Below are 27,500 nucleotides of genomic sequence, written 5' to 3'. Positions count from 1 at the left end.
CCCACTCTATCTTTCTGATTTATAGGTAGCTGAAGAATGTAGTATGAGATAGTTACGTCGGTTTATAACACTTAAAGCATGCTTAATTTACCAAGCACGTTTAGAAAATTATTTTAATCCCTTGAAGATGTGATAGTCTGATAGCACCGGCTCATTACAATGAAACATCTGCTTTAACGTTGTCTGAAACATGTTTTCCTACCCAACACTTATCAAAGTTAGCAGCTGTCGGTCCTCAAGTTAATAGAGGTAGTTGGGAAAATTGTGGGAAACACTGAATCAAAATAATACCAGCTCGTAGATATAGATTGCGACCCATCCATTACTGTTACACACAGATAACAGCGTTCTCGTCATGAACACTTGAACAGTTATTCAAGGGCGTAAGAGTACGGGGAAGGATGACGGCTTGGCTTGGTGGGGTGGGCTATAACCCCATACTTTTTTTTTATTTTTTACCGAAAGTTTACTTTTCAATCTTTTACTTTAGAGAATATTAAAAAGAATTAAACTGCATAAATTTAGTAACTTAGAAAAAGATTCAAAGATACTGAATTGGATATATTTAGTAACTCATTATTCACAAAAATTACCATTCAAAAGCATTTCCATGTTAGATTGAGGAATCATTCTACTTACTGTATATGCATATATTTACATCATGTATATATATATATATATATATATATATATATATATATATATATATATATATATATATGTATATATATATATATATATATATATATATATGTATATATATATATATATATATATATATATATATATATATATATATATATATATGTAAATACTGTATATACTATTTATGTATATATATGTATGTATATGTATATAATTTTCATATAAACACATGTGAATATAAATAATAAGGACATATATATGCACATATATCTACCTATTTATCTATACATATACTGTATATATATATATATATATATATATATATATATATATATATATATATATATATATATATATATATATACTGTATATAAATACTATATATATATATATATATATATATATATATATATATATATATATATATATATATATACATATATATATATATATGTAAATACTGTATATACTGTTTATGTATATATATGTATGTATATGTATATAATTTTCATATAAACATATGCGAATATAATAATAAGGACATATATATGCACATATGATATCTACCTATTTATCTATCTATATATATATATATATATATATATATATATATATATATATATATATATATATATATATATATATACTGTATATAAATACTATATATATATATATATATATATATATATATATATATATATATATATATATATATATATATATATATATATGGACATGAGCAGCATATGTAATGAGAATGGCAGACAATAGATGGACATTAAGAGTAACAGAATGGGTCCCAAGAGATTGCATAAGAAGCAGAGGAAGGAAGAGAAGACGATGGATCGACGAACCATGGAAGTTCGCGGGCGCGGACTGGTACAGAAACACCACATACAAACGCAAATAGAAGGACATGGTGTATATATATATATATATATATATATATATATATATATATATATATATATATATATATATATATATATATATATATATATATATATATATATATATATATATATATATATATATATATATATATATATTATATATAATGTATACAGTATATATATATAGATAGATAGATACATACATACATACATACATACATACATAGCTAGATAGATAGATCATCGGTGAAGGTAGCAACAGCTAGTAATAAACGTTTATTTCATAAGGGTACCTGACACTTGCACGCATTCTTGGCACGCACTGGCACGCATTGATGCGCGAACTCGCGTGAACGAGTCGTGAAAATGTGTGAACAGTGCTGGAACTCGCGTGCCATTGCGTGCCATGCGTGCCCAGAACTTTGAAATGTTTAAAGTTTGTGGCACGCACTGGCACGCACAAAATAGTCGTGAATGATGTGCGAACTGGAGTGAACTGGAGTGAACAGTGCGGGAACTGGAGTGAACGATGCGGGAAGTGGCGTGAACTTTATAATGAAGAGAAACAAAAAGGAAACGAAAAAATTAATGAAAAGGAAAGAAAAATAAACCTAATAAATTTTTATACTTGCTGTATTAATGTGAAAAAAAATTATATCTTATTTCAAACTATTTCTATAACTTTATAATGAAGAAAAACAAAAAGGAAACGAAAAAATTGATGAAAAGGAAAGAAAAATAAACCTAATAAATTTTTATATTTGCTGGTTTGATGTGAAAAAAAATTATATCTTATTTCAAACTATTTCTATAACTTTATAATGAAGAAAAACAAAAAGGAAACGAAAAAATTAATGAAAAGGAAAGAAAAATAAACCTAATAAATTTTCATATTTGCTGTTTTAATGTGAAAAAAAATGATATCTTATTTCAAACTATTTCTATAACTTTATAATGAAGAGAAACAAAAAGGAAACGAAAAAATTAATGAAAAGGAAAGAAAAATAAACCTAATAAATTTCTATATTTGCTGTTTTAATGTGAAAAAAAATGATATCTTATTTCAAACTATTTCTATAACTTTATAATGAAGAGACAAAAAGGAAACGAAAAAAAATTAATGAAAAGGAAAGAAAAATATAAACCTAATAATTGTTTATATTTGCTGTTTGAATATAAAAATAAAATGATGTCTTATTTCATGCACACACTTATTTTCCTCTATTACCAATCAATAGCCAAAACTTTTGTTTTAAATAAAAATGAACTGAAAAATAAACCCACGAAATTTTTAAGTTTGCTGTTTGAATGTAGAAATAAAATGATGTTTTATTTCATCAACATAATTATTCTTCTTTATTACATTAAAATGAAGAGCAAAACAAATTTTTTCTGTTTGCTGTTTTAATGTAAAAATAAAATGATTTCTTAATACTTGTACATATTTCATGTCTGCTATTTATATGTAAATCAAATGCTTTCTTATTGAAACAAAAATAAAGGGCAACAAAAAATACATGGAGTGGCCAATTCGTGAACTGGCGTGAAATGGCGTGAATGATGCGTGAAGGATGCGGAATGATGCGCGAACTCGCGTGAACGTGTCGTGAACTTCTCGTGAACTAGGCGTGCCAATTCGTGCCATGGCGTTAACGTCGCGTGACTTGTCGTGAACGATGCGCGAACTGGAGTGAACTGGTCGTTGAGGCATGCACTGGCACGCATCAATGCGTGCCAGTGCGTGGCAAAAATGCGCGCAAGTGTCAGGTAGGCTATAGTATGGATAGGGGAAGAGTAGTTGTTCCAAATATCCTTCTTATTCAAAACGTTTCGTTATTCTTAATCACATTGTCCAGGGCTACAAATAAAACATATACAAAAGAATAAAGAAACAGTTAGCAATTAGTACAAATTCATTTAAAACAATAAAAAATAGTTGAAATTTAAATGAAAATTAAAAGGAAAAATATATATACATCAGACATAGTGGAACCAACCTCGCAAGAGCATAGTGAGAAACTGCATGCCATCAACAGTTAAAAAACAAACCATATTGATCAAACGACTAGTTCCGTCGTTAAATACTCAAGCTTCTTCCATTCAATTACATTTGTCATAGCTTTCTCTGGTTTGTTTTCTAACTGTAATTGGCATACAGTTTCTCACTACGCTTTTGCAAGGTTGGTTCCACTACTCTGTCTGATGTACATATATTTTTCCTTTTAATTTTCATTTAAATTTTAACTAATCTTTATAGTTTTAAATGAATTTGTACAAATTGTTAACTGTTTCTTTATTCTTTTATATATGTTTTATTTGTAGCCCTGGACAATGTGATTAAGAATAACGAAACGTTTTGAATATGAAAGATATTTGGAACAACTACTCTTCCCCTATCCTTACTATGAAATATATATATATATATATATATATATATATATATATATATATATATATATATATATATATATATATATATATATATATATATATATATATATATATATATATATATAAATGGATATGGGCAGCATATATGAAAATGACCGATATTAGATAGACATTATGAATAACAGAATGGGTCTCTAGATATTGTATAAGAAGAGGAGGGAGGAAGAGAAGACGATGAATAGACGAACTAAGGAGGTTCGCGGGCGTGGACTGGCACAGAAAGACCATAAACAAACGTACGTAGAATGACATGACATGTCTGAGGCCTTTGTTCTGTAGTGGACTAGTAACGGCTGACGATGATGATGAGGATGATACACACACTATATATATATATATATATATATATATATATATATATATATATATATATATATATATATATATATATATATATATATATATATATATATATATCCGTGTATATATATCCATACCCCTCTGATGGTCCAGCACTTTGCTGCAGTAGGGGGGCTTGAGTGTCTCAATGATGGGCTGGGCAATGGCGGTGGGGTAGTTTATCCACCCTAGCAGGCTCAACCATACCGCTAAGGCCAGTTCTGAGAGACCAGACCAAGACTGGACCCCCCTATAGGCCTTCTCCTTTATTTAAGATAGGCAAAGGCTAGGAGAAGGAAAACTCCAAAATCAAACCAAACAAGACCCCAACGGCGGAGCTTCCCAGCGCCGGCGGAAGAGGGAAATGCCTGTCGGGCATTCAACAAGGCGGGCCTTGACATAACAAGAACCCGGCAGCCCGATGCAACCAACATCGGAGAAGCCGCCTGTCTCATATGTCTTGAGCCGCGGTGAAAACGGTGTGGGCCAAGTGTGTGTGCGTGGCCGTTGCAAAGCCACGACCACCCAAAACAATATACCCAGCTACTGGCATTCTGTCGTTTCCCCCACCCCTTTTCATCTCTTTCTCACTATCATCATCACCACCACCAAGTCCTGAGGCGACAGCACCGTGGGTGAAGGGGGCGGGCCTGGATAGCTGGAAGCCCTTAGCCCACGACTGCACTCAGGCGGCGAGTCTAAGATTCAGTCGCTCTCTGGTGACGGTGCCGTGACACCAGAGTTCAGCAGCTGGACCCGTGACTGGGCTGGCCTATTGAGGACACCGCAGCCCACCCAACATGGGGAGGCACCTAGAAAAGGTGGGGTAAACATCGGACACGGCAAACCCGTCAGGTCAGCTCACCGCGGCTGGCGAACATCCCACTAATGCGGTCGAAACAACAAGAAAAAAATATTAACCTTAGGTGCGTGGAACATCCGCACCCTCCAAGACGTGACGAACACCAACCGCCCGAAACGACGTACAGCCCTCGTCTGCAAGGAGCTAGCCCGCTTCAATGTTGATGTGGCGGCTCTTAGCGAGACCAGACTACCCGAAGAGGGCAACATCAGGGAAGCTGGAACAGGCTACACCATCTTCTGGAAAGGCAAGGCCCTAGAGGAGCCTCGCATCCACGGTGTCGGCTTCGCCATCCGTTCCCAGCTAGTGCAGCAGCACAACCTCGCTCCCAAGGCCATCAGTGAGCGCCTGAGGACTGTCCGCATCCCCATCACGCGGGACAGACACTTCACCCTGATCTCTGTCTACCCCCCGACTATGACCTCAACCGATGATGACAAAGCTGCCTTCTACACCCAGCTCGACCGCACCATCCAGGCAGTGCCTGCCAACGACAAGCTCGTTGTGCTTGGCGACTTTAATGCCCGAGTAGGCAAAGACCATCGCCTGTGGGAGGGAATCATCGGCCGCCATGGCATTGGAAATTGCAACGCCAATGGCCAACTCCTACTGGGTCTGTGTGCAGAACACCAACTTGTGGTAACCAACACCATCTTCCAGTTACCAAAACGACAAAAGACCACATGGAGACACCCACGGTCTAAACACTGGCACACCCTGGACTACGTCCTGACCAGAGCCAGAGACCGAGGAGACGTCCGCATCACCAGATCCATGCCTGGAGCGGACGACTGCTGGACGGACCACAGACTCCTCATCTCCCGACTCTCCGTGACGACCCTACGACCACCCAGAAGGGCACCTGACAGCGTACCACAGCAACGCTTTGATTGTAGTAAGCTCCGCAACCCACAGGTGGCACAGAACTACAAGGAGGCCTGCGTACAACACCTCGCAGACCCCGTGGGTCAGGCCACTGTTGAGCACCACTGGACCACCCTCAGAAACGCCATGGCCCGTGCCGCGGAGGAAACACTAGGCTACACCACCAAGAAACGGCAGGATTGGTTTGATGAGAATGATGCTACCATCTCTCTTCTCATTGAAACCAAACGACAAGCACGCCTGACTTTGGAAAACCAACCAACAGCAGCTAACAAATGTGCTCACAAGGTGGCTGAAGCTGGTTGCCAAAGAGGGATCCGTGAAGCCCAGAACACCTGGTGGCAAAGAAAAGCTGCAGAAATACAGAGTTTTGCTGACCAACGTGACCTGCGCAGCTTCTATGCAGCAACAAAGGAAATATTCGGTCCCACACGGTCATCAGTGGGCGGCCTGAAGGACGCGGATAGGGCCACGACCATCACCGACAGCGTGGGCATCCTGGCCAGGTGGAGGTCTCACTTTGAGAACCTCCTCAATGACCAAGCAGACACCCCAGACGATCTCCTGCGAATGACCCCGCAGCATCCCGTCCGTCACTGGATGGCACTACCACCCTCCATCCATGACTTCAACAAGGCCCTGCAGCGCATGAAGCCCGGCAAAGCCCCAGGGCCAGACAACATCCCGTTGGAGCTCCTCACTCACAGTGGCCCCGGTTTGAGGAACCGTTTGATGCTCCTTATACTGAAAATATGGGAGACCAAGACCCTCCCCAGTGACTTCCGCGATGCAAACATCGTTACCATCTTCAAGAAGGGAGACAGGGAGAACTGTAACAACTACCGGGGAATATCACTACTAAGCATCGCGAGTAAGATTTTCGCTCTGATTCTCCTTGACCGCCTCCTTATTCTCGCAGAAGACGTCCTGCCAGAGTCTCAATGCGGCTTTCGACCTTCCCGCGGGACCATAGACATGATCTTCTGTGCGCGACAACTACAAGAGAAGAGCCTCGAACAACAACAGCCCATAATGTTCATCTTCTGGGATTTGAAAAAGGCCTTCGACAAAGTGCCTCGACCTGCCATGTGGGCTGTCCTCAAAAGATATGGCTGCCCACCCGATTTTGTCAAGCTGGTGCGTGCCCTCCATGATGGAAAGGTTGGGAGAGTCTGCCACCAGAACTCTCTTTCAGACCCATTCCCCATCAACGGCGGCCTGAAGCAGGGCTGTGTTCTGGCCTCAATGTGTTTATCGCTATACACTGCAGCAATGCTCAACGAGATTCCCCCAGACACACCCTCAGTCGACCTATGTTTCCGCATGGATGGAGGCGCTTTCAACCTCGCCAGACTCCGCGCCAGAACCAAGACCACCTTGTGTGCAGTGCGAGAACTGCAGTATGCTGACGACAATGCCACCCCAGGTCAGACGGCAGAGGACCTGCAGTCGTTAGCTGATGCATACAACTCTGCCTACGAACGTTTTGGGATGCAAGTCAACACAGATAAAACCAAGACCCTCGTCCAACATCCACCAGGACTGATGCTCCCAAACTTCAATACCACAGTGAATGACCAACCGTTAGAACAGTTGGACCAGTTCTCCTACCCAGGGAGCATCCTAACATCAGCTCCCACAAGCAAAAAGGACGTGGAGAACAGGATCAGGGCAGCCCACTCCGCCTTTGGCCGACTCAACTGCCGCATATTTAACAACCATGCACTGACATTGACCACCAAAATAATGGTGTTCAGGGCAGTAGTCCTCTCCACGCTCCTGTATGCATGTGAAACATGGACGCTATATAGAATCGATATTAAAAACCTAGAACGCTTCCAACAAATGAAACTTAGGCAGATCTTGAAAATCCCCTGGGAGAGCCACACCACCAACATTGAAGTCTTAGAACGTGCCTCGCTGATCAGCGTGGAGGCCACCATCATCCACCACCGCCTCCGCTGGATAGGACACGTGCATAGGATGGATCCATCTAGGCTCCCAAAGAAAATATTCTACGGAGAACTGACCCAGGGCACCAGACCACGAGGAGCCCTGAAAATGCGCTATAAAGATCAACTAAAGCTCTAACTAACATCGATCCTTCCTCATGGGAAGAAACAGCCAGGGACAGGAAAACCTGGAGGAGTACAGTACACCATGATACCGTGGACTTCGAGGAGAGGAGGAGACAAAATGAGGAGGCTAGGAGGAGAAGAAGGAGAGAGCGATTAGAACAGCCCCGCCCACCACCTACCCTCCCTTGTGAACACTGTCCGCGACTCTTCCACCATAGACTAGGACTTAACAGCCACATCAGACATAAGCACCCACCCCATAGATAGGAGGCTGATGGCTAACGACAGAACTCAATACTCGGACACGAGTGGGCGCCGACGACGACGATATATCCATATAAATATATTATATATATATATAAATATATATATATATATATATGTATATTATATACACACATAAATATATGCATACACATAACCACACACACAAACACACACACATATATATGTACATACATATATATATACATATATATACATATATATATACACATACATATATATATACATATATACACATACATATATATATATATATATATATATATATATATATATATATATATATATATACACATACATATATATATATATATATATATATATATATATATATATATATATATATATATATATACATATATATACATATATACATATATTTACATATATATATGCATATATATATACATGTATACATATATTTACATATATATATGCATATATATATGCATATATATACATATATATGCATATATATATATGCATATATATATATATATATATATATATATATATATATATATATATATATATATATACATATGTATACATATATACATATATATATATATATATACATATATACATATAAATACATATATATATATACATATAAATACATATATACACACACACACATATATATATATATATATATATATATATATATATATATATATATATATATATATATATATATACACACAATTATATACTGTGTATATATATGCATGTATATGAATATACATACATACATATACCAGCAAATATTCTTAGCTCGGGAATCCATTGTCTTCTCTTTCTTTCCCTGCTTCGTTCGCACTAGCTGGGACCTATTCTTTTAGTCGATATTTCATCTGTTCTTCTCTTTATATGTCCTGTCCTTTTTATTTTTCATCTTTTTTTTATCCATGGTGTCCTTTTTATTTTTTATCTTTTTTTTATCCATGGTGTCCTTTTTATTTTTTATCTTTTTTTTATACATGGTGTCCTTTTTATTTTTTTATCTTTTTTTTATCCATGGTGCCCTTTTTATGTCTCTTACTGTTAATCCCATCATTATTTTTTCCATAGCTCTTGAGTTGTCCATAGCTTATATTCTAAGGTTTTAGAAAGGCTTCAATTAATTAACAAATTAATTCCGGTAGGACCATCTGATTGAATAATTTTCTTTTTAAAGAAAGTGGCACATAAGTTTTATAATATTATTTTGTTTACAAAAAGTTCTCCATCCCATGCTTATCCCTCTTAATTTCGGTATCGTGTCCTTGGGAAACACCGTGTGTTCTAAGTACATACTGTACAGTATATTCATTAACAATCTTCACGGGTTGTTCTTTATTTTTCATTGAACATTATCAGTTTTGCTCATATTCCTTTTCAGGCCTACATTTGTAAAGGCGGACCCTTGTTGGTGTTTATAATAATTAGTGCATGGTCACTAGTATGCCAATCATCTGATGTCCTTCAATCGAAATCAAGAAGGCAGTTTGACATTATTCATGTTACCTATAGCACTAAATGCTTCGTCATAACTACTGTAAGATATCCATGAATCCCATTTTTCATCTTCAAGTTTCATCCTTATTTCTTTTATACATCCATGGCATTCAAATGCTTTATATAGATCATCGTAGTTCGTCTCTATTGGAATTTGGTTAACATGAAAGATTCGAAATTTCCTCGTGTTACCCAAATTACTCGATTTTGTAATATTAGTAGAATGGTCCTTTCCCGTTCCGAAGTCATCAACAGAATTTTCCCTATTCAAATTATCAGAGGTCGTCAACAGTGTCGGGGGGTGGGGGAATTCAGTATATCCAGGGGATGGGGAGTCAGTATTTGAAGGGTCCATAGTTAGGGGACGGATTTTCTTTATGTTTTTTGTTGGTTGTTTTGTTGGTTTGCCTGCTTGAGAATTTTAAGTAAGTATCATATGTTGGAAAGGAAATTTGCATTCTCCACTATCGCCACAATGAGAGTATACTTCCCAGATGGTCCACTCCATACCCTACCCGAAGGATAGCACCAAAACAGATATAAATGTACGTTAAACTCGCCTGTTAGGACTGAAACCAAGGAAATAAGGAATCATCCTTCCCATATCTGTAATGATGGGCTTCCGGCCAAAAGCCAAGAGTCCCATCTCAAGGATTGGATCCCCCGGATTCCTATGACCCAAGCCTTAAGAGTAGTTCCGCCAAAAAGGTCCAAACCATCTTCGGGATGGCTGACATCATCCAATACTCTCATATATAGCTTTCAATGCGAATACCTCCCAACCATGATCCCTTCTCCCATTCATCTAAGCAGGCAGTAATAACGATTGTGGAAATATCAACGCCATTTAAATAAAATAAAAACAAATAAATAAATGAATGAATGAACAAATAAAATAAATATTTTATATAGATATGCATACATCTATATACATACACACACACACACACACACACATATATATATATATATATATATATATATATATATATATATATATATATATATATATATATATATATATATACATATATATATATATATATATATATATATAAAGAGAAATAATACTCAGAGTTAGGGCAGCAAGTCAAAATAAAGTTTATAAATTTAGGAAAAGGTTGAAATAATATTGAGCAGAAGAAATAGAGGAAAGGGAGAGAAATTTAGATTCGAACTTGGGGAGCAATTTCCCCAAGTTTGAGAGCCCTCTTACCCGTCAAAATTCTTCAATAATAGGAAGAAACCATATGACTAGGTCAAGGCATTCTCTCGTTAAGAGGGTCACATTTCTAAACTGCAGTTGTCATGGTATGAATACTAGACATCCTGCAAAAGTTTATTTTCATAGTTCCAAATGTCCTGTCGTGTGTTCTTGAATTTTTTTTTTCTTTTAAATATTCGTCAAGGGGTGAGATTTTGGTAAATGCGCTTGAGTGCGGGACACAAGGCTAAAATGCATGAATTTCACACAGGATGCGTGACAGTTGACACATGTTTCTTGTAAGCTTACGCTGACGGAAATATCTTCTAAAGTCGGCTACTATATTTTGATTTCATAAGCGCGTCTAGCGCTTCTCAAATTGGGTGGCAGAACAATTAGTTTGACGTCCGGGTATCAGCTCAATTTTCATTAAAATGCCTGGAAGATTAAAAGCTGTTAAAGTTACCATCAACAACGTTTTGCAGTGTATTGAAATTAGAATACTTAATTGTACTATACGAATTATTTATCTCAAAATTATCTTTACCTTTGCTTTAAAGCTTTTTATTTTGATTGACATTTCCTAGGATCAAGACTCACGGTTTTTATAAGCTCCGATGAGAAATCTCAAGTCTTTGGTTAGACGGAGTTTGTATTAGAAAAACTCAAACATCAAAGTGCAGAAATGTTGGCTCTAGAGAAAAATAAGTAAAGGGTACCAGGTGTTTTTAGCATGAATATTTGACCAATTATTGGACTGCCATTAATAAAATATATGGGAGCTAAGCTAAGGGAATATTTTAGCAAAACATTTTTTTTTTTTTTTGTGACAAGCAAGCTCATATTAAAGGTAAAATGTCTCTGTCTCTGTCTCTGTCTCTGTCTCTCATATTAGCAGAAAAATATAATAGTGAATTCACGCCAAGAATTGCGAATGAGAATAATGAAACAGAAATGAGAGAAGAAAATAGTGAATATCTAACGGATATAGATATTAATGAAGCAGATATTGTGTAGGCTATAAGCGAAATTAAAAATGGATCAGCGGCCGGCCAGATGGCGTTCCAGCGATTTTGTTAATAAAAATTGCACACACTATCGCGAAGCCGCTTGCAATACTGCTAAGACAAGGTGTAGATATGAGCGAGATATATGTTAAACATAAATTAGCTTATATAACCACTATTTTCAAAAGTGGATCAAGACTAGATGCAAGCAATTATAGACCTGTTAGTCTAACATCACATATTATGAAATTGTATGAGAGGGTAATAAAAAAGAAAATAATGGATCATTTGGTTAAAAATAATTTGTTTAATGTAGGTCAACACGGTTTTGTGCCCGGAAAAAGTACACAAACCCAACTACTGATAGCACACTATGAAAACATATATAAAAATATGATAAATGAAAAAGACAGATGTGGTATATCTAGATTTTGCAAAAGCCTTTGACAAGGTAGACCATAACATATTGGAGAAAAAAAATGAGAAAGCATAATATTGTGGGAAAGATAGGAAAATGAATAAAAGAATTTCTACAAAACGATTCTTTTACAAAACAGAAAACAGTAGTGGTTGCAAATGACGAGAAATTAGATGAAGCTCGGGTAATATCTGGCGTGCCACAGGATACGGTTTTACCTGCACTGCTGTTGTTATTATGATCTCAGATATAGACTGTAATGTTAAAGACTCTGTAGTGAGAAGTTTCGCCGATGACACAAGAATAAGTAGAGAAATTACTTGTGATGAAGATAGGAACTCATTACAAAGAGATCTATACGAAATATATGAATGGGCGGAGACAAATAGGATGGTATTTAATTCCGATAAATTCGAATCAATAAATTATGGAAACAGAGAAAGAATAGTATATGCATAAAGGGGACCTAATAACGAGACAATCACAAACAAGGAAGCAATTAAAGACCTTGGTGTAATGTTAAACAGGAATATGTTATGCAACAACCAAATAGAAATACTGTTGGCTAAATGTAAAGCAAAAATGGGAATGCTATTCAGACACTTTAAAACAAGAAAAGCGGAACACATGATTACGCTTTACAAAACTTATGTATGTAGTACACTCGAGTACTACAAATGTGATATGGTACCCACACTACCAAAAGGATATTGCACAAATAGAGAGCGTACAAAGGTCCTTTACTGCTAGAATAGAAGAAGTTAAGGACCTTGACTACTGGGAGAGACTGCAATTTTTAAAATTATACAGTCTAGAAAGGAGAAGAGAACGCTACATGATAATACAAGCATGGAAACAAATCGAAGGAATTACTGAAAACATCATGGGGCTAAAAATATCAGAAAGAGCAAGCCGAGGTAAATTAATAGTGCCCAAAACTATACCAGGAAACCTAAGGAAGGCACACAGGACATTAATCTACTACGCACCAGCATCGATGATGCAGCGACTATTTAATGCGCTACCAGCTCATCTAAGAAACATATCAGGAGTGAGCGTAGATGTGTTTAAGAATAAGCTCGATAAACACCTAAGATGCATCCCAGACCATCCAAGACTGGAAGATGCACAAGCAACTCTCTGGTGGATATACGAGGTGCCTCACACTGAGGGACCTGGGAGAACCCAAATATAGAATAAGGCGCTATCTCCATCTCCATCTCCATATATATATATATATATATATATATATATATATATATATATATATATATATATATATATATATATATACACATTCATATATATATACATATACATATATATATACACATAAATATATAATCATCATCATCATCATCATCACCATCTCCTCCTACGCCTATTGACGCTAAGGGCCTAGATTAAATTTCGCCAGTCGTCTCTATCTTGAGCTTTAAAATCAATACATCTTCATTCATCATCAGCTTCACGTTTCATACATATATATATATATATATATATATATATATATATATATATATATATATATATATATATAAATATATATATATATATATATATATATATATATATATATATATATATATATATATATATATATATATATATATACTATTCGGAAAAAACTTATATGAAGGTTGTAAAAAATGGTGAGAAAACAAACATCAAAGTGAACATTGAATTTATTATTGAACATAAAATAAATTTAAAGCATAATATTATGCAGAATATAAATTAATATTAATGACACTTGATGCTGCCCCGATATCTAGGTAACTCTGGCACTAGTTACCTAACCTCCACACTCCGAATCGCTTATAACCAGTGAAAAGTTTATAAGATTCGTCGAGCAATACCATTACCATGATGCCACTGTGCATAGCCTATAAAAGATATGATACGTCTATCAGAAAATTGTACATGAAATTATTGCCTATGCAAGCGACTTAAAGTTCAGAGTAAGATTCAATAAAAAGATCTCAAAAGATATGATAAATGGCAAAGCAAAATATTAACAAGAGTAAATTTTTTCTGGTTACAAGTTTTATTTTTTACGGGATTAATGACTCAGCGCTAAAATTATTCATTCAATAACTTTAAATCTCGTAAAGTGTGCCAACATTTACCGAGACCTACCTCAACGTTATCAAGCGCCTGCTTGCTCGATATAAATCCACGGAGTTGAATCCCTCTGAAGTAATCCAGCAGCATGTGGTGGATGCCAAAGACTATGGTAGGGAAATAGTATCCCCGTCTTGGCCTCTCTTCCATGCTGCTACACAATCCATTATATGGTTCCTCTGAAAACTCACTCCCTTGGAGAATCATGCCCTCGTCTCTCCATTGCACTTTGGTGAAACTGGTGGTACTTAGCACTTCATTATTTCACAGCAATAAAAGTCCTTCAAGTGAAAAGAGTTCATTAGTAATGATCACACATTAGTTGGCAAGTTTCTAACGAAGGTCGAGTTAATCCATTTTCCTTTAGTCAAGAGAACTGCTTCCTTGGAGGGTTAGGCAGATACTGCTTGGTTAAATAATTCAAGAAGGGCTAAATACTATGAAATGGTCTCAAATGCCAGCACAAAGTATTTACAGAGATTAAATAATTATTAAAGTTATTTAAAGTTACATTTGAGATCTTTTTATTTTCCAAGAGAGTTGAAAACCAAGGATTATGAAAAAAGTCAAAGTACTTTTTTCGTACTAAAAATAAACAAGATAAAGAAAACGAGATTACAAGGATTCTGAAGTTAGAAAAAAAAGATAAAAACAATATATTTAACAAGATAAAGAAAACGAGAATACAAGGATTCTGAAGTTGGAAAGAAAAGATAAAAACAATATATTTAACACATATACATATCAATATTAGCCGTTACTAGTCCACTGCAGAACAAAATCTTCAGACGTCCTTCCAATCGCGTCTGTTTATGGTCTTTTCGTCAATCCATCAACTTCTCTTCCTCCCGGTACTTCCTATACAATATCTAGGAACCCATTCTGTTATTCTTAATGTCCATCTTTTGCCCGTTATTCTCATTTTATATCCTACCCATGTCCATTTCTTTTTCTTACATGATGTTATTATATCCTCTACTTTAGTTTACTCCCGTATCCATGTTGCCCTCATTGAATACTTTTCCTTTTAGAGAAAGTGGCATTTTACTTTTCATAATCTACTTTTCTTTCCCAAATGCTCTACATCTCATGCTTATCGTTCTTTTAATATCGGTCTTGTGTCCTGGGGAAATACTGATTGTCCTAAGCACAATCTAAAGAGGCTTGTCCATAACTACTTGTTGTCTGCATTTTCATTTAACATCATATTATGAATACATAGATACAAACACACACATTATATATATATATATATATATATATATATATATATATATATATATATATATATATATAAATACAGTATATATATACATATATATATATATATATATATATATATATATATATATATATATATATATATATATATATATATATATAGATAGATAGATAGATAGATAGATAGATAGATATGCCGCGTTCAATTTTGTATCCTTGTACATTCATATTAGAACGATATGATGTTTGGGATAGAGGATGCAGAAAAATGAAATTATAAACGTACATTGCCCTAAATATGGTACGTTTGTAAGATTATATCACTGATATTTCGTGGCTAATAAACCATTAACGAGAGATTCTTCTACCTAAATTCCGTAGTTTATTGAAGAGGAAATGGATCTTTTGATGTGATGATTTTAACCTGAACAGCTGCCCACAGCACATATGTTTGAGCATAGCCTTTCATCAAAAGATTTTATTTCATTGATATTATCGACGGAAAATGTTTATTTATTTAATGACCATAGTTAAAACTGATGTATTTGAAATGGACGATTTTCTTATGAATACGGCTTTTAGTGGAATGGTTTTCCTATCCTTTCAAACCTTTTTAATCGAAACCCATTTCAAGGTTAGCGGTATTTTAGAAAATATGTCTACCAAAATGGACTCTTCTTAACCCACCTTACCTTATATATATCTGTATATATATATATATATATATATATATATATATATATATATATGTGTGTGTATGTATGTTTATATATATATATATATATATATATATATATATATATATATATATATATATATATATATATATATAAACATATACATACACACACACACACACATATATATATATATATATATATATATATATATATATATATAATATATATATATATATATATATATTCATATGTGTATATATATAAACATATATATACACAAACCTTAGTGGCGTTTAACATGCAAGCTACATTTACAGTTTTCCATTTATTGGTTAGTGTTGACACGAGTTTGGAATCCCGAGATAACGTTCCTGAGGAATACATATTAATCCAGTAGCAAGATTGGAATCATAAGCTTTTTCGAAGAGGGATAAAGTGTGTGAGGTAGGTCAGGAAATGTTGGGAACCTTGTGAAAAATCGTCTAGGCTTATCAAAATTAATGTTCAAATTTTTATTTCAAAGAATCTCAAGTTTTTCATTTATCAATAACTTTCTTTGTTGATTCAATTTGGGGGGGTCCCTATAACATATATATATATATATATATATATATATATATATATATATATATATATATATATATATATATATATATATATATATATATTATATAAAACTATGGGGACTATTTGTGTGTATGTAAATTGCAAGAGCAAAAGTCTTTAATGCAGTGATATCTGAGATTATATCACTTTAAGCATATATCTAAAAATCCATTACGACTCCACCACATCTTGAAATATATATTGTCCATGTAAAGGTTTATTGATAAATTGTTGCCTTCTCTTTAACGCAGTATCAACAAATAAGAGAAAACTTAACTGGAGCGAAGCATTCCACCACCTGAGATTCAGGAAATTCTTCTTTAAAATAGTTATTAGTGAGGGCGCTTAAACAGCAAGGTCATTGAAGTAAGAGTGATTCCCTGATTTTCCATATGTGAGAATCCAAAGAACTTCAGTCTGAAGAACGAAAAGGTTAATCGATATTTCAATCTCTCTCTCTCTCTCTCTCTCTCTCTCTCTCTCTCTCTCTCTCTCTCTCTCTCTCTCTCTCCATGACAATCTTGCTATTCCACTTTTATATCACATTATACTAATGTACCCAAGCCGTCAAAAATGACGTCTAAATATTTGGCTAGATAAGCAAATATACACACACATGCCCACACCCAGATTCAACCCTTATCACCCTATTCCCCTTTCCTAACTACATCCCGCTGGTTCGGCAATTTGTGGGAGAGTATGGTTTTCGAGTGTACCTCTCGGGGTAACCTCCTCCCACCATGGTATGACTACTCCTCTCACCCATGAGCGTGACAGGAAAGCTATATATATATATATATATATATATATATATATATATATATATATATATATATATATATATATGTGTGTGTGTGTGTGTGTGTATAGTCTGAGACTTGTTCTTTATTATATAGGCAATAATAGTCGTTTATAAATGGCAAAGGCAAGGGACAATGACAATGCCCTAGACACTGACCATATACTGTATACATATGATCAGCGCCCATGCCCTCTTTCCACCCAAACAAGGACCAGGGAAAGCCAGGTGATGGCTGCTGGTGACTCAGCATGTAGACCTACAGGCTTCCCCAAGGATGATGAGGTTGGAGACACTACAAAACACTATAGAGCTTGAGCGGGTCTCGAACCCCAGTCCAGCAAAACGCCGGGCAAGAACGTTTTCAACAGGGTACTACAACTCATTCACCTTTTAACTTTTTAGAGCAACTTCAGGGTTTTCCCAATGTTGCACATCACTTTTGAATGGCCTCCCCGGCCTTATTGCTCTGTCTTACGACTCAAATTCTCTGAAGTACACAAAAGTTTCCTTGCTCTGCATTTCAGGTCTTCATATAACTTTCAAAATACAAATATTAAGGTCTATTGCTGCTCTTTCAAATAAACTTAATTATTTATGTGCGGAAGATGTTGCATTTTAACATATAAACCGGAAAAAAAAATTGCATAAAACTGACAAACGAACAAATGGAAAGGCAGTCCATATACTGTATATAATTCACATCTAGTGTAAGGGAAATAGTATTTCAATTTTTTTTTTCTTGGAATATGAAAGTTTTGATCTCAGTTGAGATAGCTGGGCCGCTTTGTGCGTGTCAAAAATCAGGCAGGGAATTTCGGTTCCGGTCAGTTAATGGATGGGTGGCCACCTGGAATAAAGATTTACCGGCGACCTATTAGCTTCTTAAACATCCTTGGAACAGTTTTTCAGGTAAACAATCACGCCATATATACTAACTGTATAATATTGTAGGATCTTGTCAAGATTAGCGAACCCAACATTTCCATGTCAAGATCAAGGAACCCAATTTTCTACATGTAAAGAATAACGAACCCAATTTTCCACATGTAAGGAATAGCAAACGCAATTAACCTCATGTCAAGAATAACGAATCCGGTGATGATTGGGTTCGCTAATCTTGACATGAAATGTTTTGGACTATGAATGAAAAATAGAGATAGTAAATGAGGAAAAAACATGTTGGAAATATAAATGATCACTATATTGATGGAAGAAAAATATACTGAATGTGGATGCGTGTCTGCGGGTCAACGAAGTGCAAAGAGTGGTTCACGGTTCTGTGCCGGTAGTTTGCATTATTAGCTATATTTCTATATTTCCATTCATCGCTGTGAATAGTTGATCCATGTCTCACTACTTTTTCTATTATTGGCAGAAGTGTCTCTTGGTCCCTGTGTTCCACTATTTCCATATATCCCATTGCTGGAGATGTACTAGTAACAACCAAGCCAAAAACCCAGACTTGACGCGTAGGTGATCGTCCTCGATGGTGTTTAGGTTTATGTGAAAAGCAAGATTCATTAACTTGAACTATTATCCCCGGCCCACCAAGTTTTATAAGATTAAGATCACATGTAAAGAATAACGAACCCAATTTTGCACATGTAAAGAATAGCGAACCCAATTAACCTCATGTCAAGAATAACGAATCCGAAAGTGATTGGGTTCGCTAATCTTGACAAGATCCATATTGTATACTGTGTATATATATATATATATATATATATATATATATATATATATATATATATATATATATATATATATAATCATTATCATCATCATCATCTCCTCGTATGCCTATTGACGCAAAGGGCCTTAATAGAGGATTCATTGGGTAGATTCATCAAAGAATAGTCAGTTCCATTTGATGCGCAATGTCCATCGAATTAAAGCAAGCAAGTGACCTCTGTCGGTCCATTCTAATTCCAGTAAGATGATCCACCAGGCATCACGAGTAGAAGCCGAATTCGTAAACCCTTTCCATCACCTGCTCATTCGCTTATATAACCGATGGGAAAAATGGATTCCTAAGATATATTGCCTAGCACGGTGAATAATAATAATAATAATAATAATAATAACAATAATAATAATAATAATAATAAGAGTAATAATAATAATAAAATTGAGGAATAAGAAAATAAGAAGGGATTAAGCAGTGATGATAGTAGTGAGAATGAAGTTGAGGTAGTGTGTATGACAGTGTTTATGAGAGAGGTACCTTGGTGTGAAAGATTTAGTGAACATAGAAGTAGGTATATATATATATACATATATATATATATATATATATATATATATATATATATATATATATATATATATATATATACACACATATATATATGTATATATATATATATATATATATATATATATATATATATATATATATTTATATATATATAAAATATATATATATATATATATATATATATATATATATATATATATATATATATATATATATTTATATATATAAAATATATATATATGAAATATATATATATATATATATATATATATATATATATATATATATATATATATATATATATATATATGTATGTATGTATTAGGCAGTGAGTTATTCTACTTGTAACACTTGTAATCCCAAGTACAGGTATGAGGTAGAAATTTATTTCTATTTGAACACGATGTTGTGTTGATATTTATCCATATATATATATATATATATATATATATATATATATATATATATATATATATATATATATATATATATATATATATATATATATATATATATATATATCCCTTTATGAGTGGGGATACCTTGGGTTTGTGTATCGCTATGATCAGGAAAGCTGTACTAGGCAGGGCCATCCATTCTAGGTTGGTTTGCTGTGAGCGACCAAACAAAAGTCTCCCAACATCACCAATGCGCACTGGCCAGAATGGTGATGAAAACTGGCCAAACACCAGGCATGGTATCTATCTATCTATCTATCTATCTATCTATCTATCTATATATATATATATATATATATATATATATATATATATATATATATATATATATATATATATATATATATATATATATAATATACTTTGTGTAAATGATAGTGTGCCTAATACCAGTGTTTTAATAACTATTAGATATTTGAAACCGAATTAAAAAAAAAATTTCGCTTTACTCTTTTTCAATTTCTGTGACGTTGGCGTCCAGTATTATATTGTTAATAAAAGTAATATAAATATGGTATGGAAACTAAACCCAAACCTTATGGCAATAACCTGGATGTTTCTGACCTTGGAAATGCCCACATAGTATTGGTTCCTTTGAGGCGAGTGGGAGGGGCCTAGTCAATGTTATCAGCACCTGTGTTTTCACAGTTTCACTCAACGGTCAACCCCTACATTGGCCTACAATAAGTAGCCAGTGTGTGTGAGCGGGCTTGAAGGGAAGAGTGCCAGTAGACCACCATCGCCTGACTCGCATCCTCCCGTCCCATACGACTGCCATCGCTGCCAGGTAAGAGAACTAAAAAATTGAGCGAAAATATTTTGAAAAGTTTCGGCTGAAAGAGTATTTGATTCAGTCTTTTCTTGGATAGACGAAGTGGCCATTTATATTTTTCCTTTCTTTAACTTCCTTTATTAACGCAATAATGTCTGGTTAATCCTTCTCCTCACTTCCATTTTAATTTGATTATCTCCTCAAGTCTAATGAAGGTTCCTCCTGAGATACTTTGTTTTGTTCTTTTTTCACGTTCCTAAAATTCTTCTTACTTAACTTAAGCTATGGTTTAGTTTTGCGAATAATTTAACGTTATATATATACATGCATATATATATATATATATATATATATATATATATATATATATATATATATATATATATATATACGACCTGGCCTTTCATTAGAAGGGGCTAGCGTTCGATCCCAAGTATGAGGTAGAAATATATCCATATATATATATACATACAAACACACACACTCATATATATACATTTATATATATATATATATATATATATATATATATATATATATATATATATATATATATATATATATATATATATATAGACATATACATATATACAGTATATATGTGTGTTTATATATATACTATATGCATGTATGTAGGCCAGCGTATAAATGCATGCATTCTAGATATAGAGTAATGGTGAAAAGTGAGCTCAGTAATTGACCCCAGTAAGAAGTCCCTTTTCAGACAACAATTTCTAACAAATTAATCATCTGACAGCCGAACCAGTCTTTAGATTCTGTAGAAGCTTTTACAGGATGTGTTATTTAAAGCACGTGACAAACCTTATCAGTAGCGTGAGGACTCCGGCTGTACACGTCATTAAGGACTCTATTTTTATTTTGCAAATAACATGTACGTATGCATGTATGTATGTTTGTGTGAGAGTGTGTTTTACGTTATTCCCTTCAATCTTTAACGCAAAAGAATTATAACAGCAATTCGAACCTCGATTCATATTCGAGACCATTGACTTTAATCTTGCATTCACACTCGTGCTTGCTGGATGTTAATATGCCTCTCACACCTTTTATCTAAACCCCTTCTAGACATTTCTCTTCTCTTACCTTCTAGTACTAAGGAATTAATTTCTTTTCACTAAACTGTCATCAACTATTCGCATACGGTAACCTTTCCATTCCTTTTGCGTATCATCACATCTCTCCCGTTTTCAGTTCTTCTTATGTTTCAAGTTTACGCTATTATTCCACCATTTCCTCTCAGTCGCTTCAAACTTTTCTCTTCCAATGACACCCAACATCCTAATTTCAATTCGAAAAAGAAGAGTCGATTCCAGATTCCCAATGTGACTCTCACAGACAGATCAAGTCCTTCATGTCTTTCAAAGACATCCTGCTCCCTGTCTCGTCTCTATTCTGTGATTCATCTCCTCTCCAATCTTACCGCCATCCGTTGTGTTTATTCTTAGATATTTATTTAGGTCAACCATCTACAACTTTAAACCAGTAAACATTTATTGATGGTTCCACTTCATTTACTTAGGGATGGATCGATAAATGAGAATATGGATGGTAGAAGAATGGAAATGATATATATATATATATATATATATATATATATATATATATATATATATATATATATATATATATATATATATATATATACATACACGCACGCACTCGCGCGCACACACATACTGCATGTATATATATACATATATATATTTATATATATACTATATATATATATATATATATATATATATATATATATATATATATACATATATATATATATATATATATATATATATATATATATACATACATATATATATATATGTATATATATATATATATATACATATACATACTGTATATCATCATCATCATCCTTTAGTAGTGAACTGCATGAAAAAGGCCTCAGACGTCCTTCGATTCGCGTCTGTTAATGTTCTTTCAATGACAGTCTATGCCCACAAATTTTCTTAGTTTATCAATTCATCGTTTTCTCCTTCCCCTGCTTCTTTTCCAATCTCTGGGGACCCATTACGTTGTTCTTAATGTCTCTTATTGTTATTCCTACCATTAACTTTTCCCTGGCTCTTTCGAGTCGTAACTAACTTAGTTCTAAGGCTTTAGAAAGGCTCAAGTTTCTGATGTATAAATTAACACTGGCAGGACCATCTCATAAGATACCTTTCTCTTTAGAGAAAGTGGCATTTTGTTTTTCAGCTCTTGATTTCGGTTTCATGTCTTGGAAAAACACTTACTGTCTGTTCTAAGTATGTATATCAATTATCAATCTCTAGAGGTTCGGCCATAACCTTAATTTGTTATATCTGTACTACCGTTGAACATTACCTTAGTTTTACTCATATTCATTTTCCGCTGTAAGTTTCTGCTTTCTCTATTCAAATTTTCTATCATCTTTTGCAATTCTTCCCCTTATTCACTAGACAACTATTTTATCTGCAAAACTTAAGTTGTTATGGCACTCTCCATCATTAATAATTCGTACATTTTCCAAATCTTAATTTGCATTGAAATTGTAAAATGTACGGGATAAATAACTTTATTTTGCAAAGTATTTTACACTTGCAGCTTGTCACTACAATTTTATAACTTTCAGATTTAGCCGGATTATTAAATAATTCCGTTATTGACAGTTAATAAGTAGTTCTCTTGAGTTTTGACCTTGTGTTATATAAATAAGTCATCTTTCATAAATAAGGCATCTTTCGACGTTAAGTTTTTCATTCCCTCAGGTGTGGTTCGCATGTGTGCCACCGACTTTATATAAAGGAATAATTGCCACCTATGAATGGTTCTCAGTAAAGTTGCGTGGCTGTACACTTGACACTAAATTAAAACTGATGATATGGGACCGGTGTAACAGCTAATTGGCTTCTTGGAGTAATACTCTGATTTAAAAGTGTCTACTTAAGGCCAAAAGTAAGAAACTTTTAGATATTATATCTCCGAGCTGTTCTAGCATTTTTAGACTTTACATAATTTACTCTGATTATAAAAACCATGTTCCAAAGAATAGACCTTAACACTCCGTACAGCAAATCAATCTCACTTCGTCGAATGAACTCAATTTGAAGATTAATTCTTGACTCTCATCTGCTCTTTCTATTTCAAAATGAAGGCTCAGAAGATGTATTGTTTCCAGATCTTATACTGCTTTATTGAAACTGATTTTGTTTCATTAATGAGTTTATTGATTTCAGAATGGACCTTCGACGTGGAAAAGACTTTCCATCAGCTCTTCTTCTTATGAAGCTTTGGATCACTTTGCTTCTTAACGCTGGCATTTCTGGGGCTGCCTCTGTGGACTATGACGGGTTAGTATTAAGATCAATATATATATATATATATATATATATATATATATATATATATATATATATATATATATATATATATATATATACATACATATTTATATATATACATATTTATATATACACACACACATATATATATATATATATATATATATATATATATATATATATATATATATATATATATATATATATATATATATATATATATATAGATATATATATAATGTACCTGCATATATACTGCATATACACTATAAACTGACTAACTAATTATACATACATATATATTTATATATATACAATATATAAATATATATATATAAATACATATAAATATATATATATATATATATATATATATATATATATATATATATATGTATATATATATATATATATATATATATATATATATATATATATATATATATATATATGTGTGTGTGTGTGTTATTTGTGTATGTACTTTATATTTTTATCTCGATTCAATGTAAAATCTATTTACCCCCAAAATTACCCTGTAAAAGAAAATTATATTTTTCTCCGAAAACTTTTTCAGTGATGCAACTAATGATCGATTTACTCGTAACCCTGTGTGTGTGTATCTAATTATCTTTATGATGTTTCAGATAATAACTCGTTTCACTCATCAAATTTTTCAATTTATATTAGTTATTCTTTGTACATTGCTATACAAACATTATCTAAATTTTCTCTATGGAAATGAAAAATAAAATCTTCAAGTAAAATAGCAGTTTATGTAATTTAGCTTTTTTTTTTTTTTACTTAACATTCATTAATAATTAAGCAATTACAAATTACACTTGAAATGTTTAGTCGACCAAAACTTTTAGCTCTTTTTGTGACTTCTGATGTTATTTATTTCAAGTTATCTGTGGCTTCATCTCTGTTTTGATATCTATAATTTTGTTCCTCTTCTCGTTTCCCAGATTTTCACTTTAGACTTTACCATTTGATTTCATTTATTGGAGCCCTCTTTAGTTATGGATCATTTTTCCTTTGCCTAGAAATCCATTGAATAATATTACCTATTCATCACACATTCTCCTGTCCTCATACACCTGACAACAATGAGATTACCAAAAAATTCTTCTTCACTCAAAGGTTAATTAATGAATTGTAATTGTTCAATGGCTTCTCTCCTCTTTGTAAGGGTAGAAGAGACGCTCTAGCTATGGTAAGCAGCTCTTCTGGGAGAATAACAACCACATGGTCTTCCACTATCTTGGGCTAGAGTTCTTTTGCTTGAAGGTACACTCAGGCGCATTATTCTATTTTCCCTATTTCCTTTCCTCACTGGGCTATTTTTTTCTGTTGGAGCCCCTGGGCTTATAACATCCTGCTTTTCCAATCAGGGTTGTAGCTTAGCCAGTAATAAAAATAATGATTTCAACATTTTCTTTCTCCTCACCACTCAATTTTCTCGCTATGCTCTGTATGTCTATATGGGCGTGCATGTTATTCAGGTATGAATAAATCGGGATATTTATTGTTGACAAGAGGACATTAAATTTTGCTTTGCAGATGGAAAGTCCTGGAAGTCTATCTTGAGACTGTGAGCGATGACGTCATTCCTCCTACTCTGATCAAACTGGAAGACATGGAAGCAGAGGGATACTTGGCGCTCCTCTCGGTGTCAAAGGTCAAAGGTGAGAATCGGGTCAGTTTTCACAGATTCTAGGGAAAATATATCACGGTCCGAAATTAGTCCAATTATGCAAGTTGCTCACACTGAAGATACTTCTATCGCATGCACACACACACACACACACATATATATATATATATAATATATATATATATATACATATATATAAGTATATACATCAATATATACATATATATTTATATATATATAAGTATATATATATTCATATATATATATGTATATATATATATATATATATATATATATATATATATATATATATATATATTCATTATTCATAAGTATATACATAAATATACAAAATATTTACACGCACACACATATATGTATAATATATATATATATATATATATATATATATATATATATATATATATATATATATACACATGCATTAATGTATATATCTGGATATATGTATATAAACACATTTATATACATATATATTTGTACGTATATACAGTGTGTATATATATATATATATATATATATATATATATATATATATATATATATATATATATATATATATATATGTGTGTGTGTGTGTGTGTGTGTGTGTGTGTGTGTGTGTGTGTGTGGAACTCCTTGGATATTTACAAAACCGTTACTCAGGTGACCCGATGCTCTCTTTGACTTCATTCGTTCCTGTAAATGTAAGTACTTCAATGAAGCACATACCTATCTAGCGAAGAGATTCGCTAAAACGAGATATGCATGTGAATGAGCGCGGATTCTTGTCATCATAGAAAACATTATTCAATACGTAGTTATTATGCAAATGCAAGTGTCATGTTTCGTATACCATTTGAATGGGCATTCTTTACACATTCACATGGTTTAAGACAAAATGTAAATCATGTATATTTATATGTTAAAATCTTTATCCTAAATCTAGTTACTAAAAGACTCATTTTATTACTGGTCATATAGGAATTTTTATTTTGCTTTCCGTTGCAGTCATTTT

At 33.6% G+C, this 27,500-nt stretch overlaps 2 protein-coding genes across 3 annotated transcripts in view; one reads left to right on the top strand and one right to left on the bottom strand.

The window, feature by feature from the left end:
* The window catches only part of Taf8 (TBP-associated factor 8), a 670,932-nt gene that overhangs the window by 187,693 nt on the left and 455,739 nt on the right, over positions 1–27,500 (bottom strand). The window lies entirely within an intron of this gene.
* Positions 21,365–27,500, top strand: part of LOC137624900 (carboxypeptidase B-like) — a 233,338-nt gene continuing 227,202 nt past the window's right edge. Inside the window, exons 1-4 of one of the 2 annotated variants that reach the window (XM_068355837.1) lie at positions 21,371–21,502; positions 24,256–24,442; positions 24,724–24,837; positions 26,389–26,513. In XM_068355837.1, coding sequence (XP_068211938.1) covers positions 24,725–24,837; positions 26,389–26,513 — 238 coding nt within the window. In that variant the 5' untranslated portion in view covers positions 21,371–21,502; positions 24,256–24,442; position 24,724. Of the gene's footprint in view, positions 21,503–24,255; positions 24,443–24,723; positions 24,838–26,388; positions 26,514–27,500 lie in introns of both variants that reach the window. The other variant, XM_068355835.1, reaches the window with a different exon arrangement.

The sequence above is a fragment of the Palaemon carinicauda genome, chromosome 31, assembly GCF_036898095.1.
Source record: "Palaemon carinicauda isolate YSFRI2023 chromosome 31, ASM3689809v2, whole genome shotgun sequence".
In the NCBI taxonomy this organism is placed as follows: Eukaryota; Metazoa; Arthropoda; class Malacostraca; order Decapoda; family Palaemonidae; genus Palaemon; species Palaemon carinicauda.
Note: the sequence above shows the minus strand (reverse complement) of the source record. Positions and strands in the feature narration are given on the sequence as shown.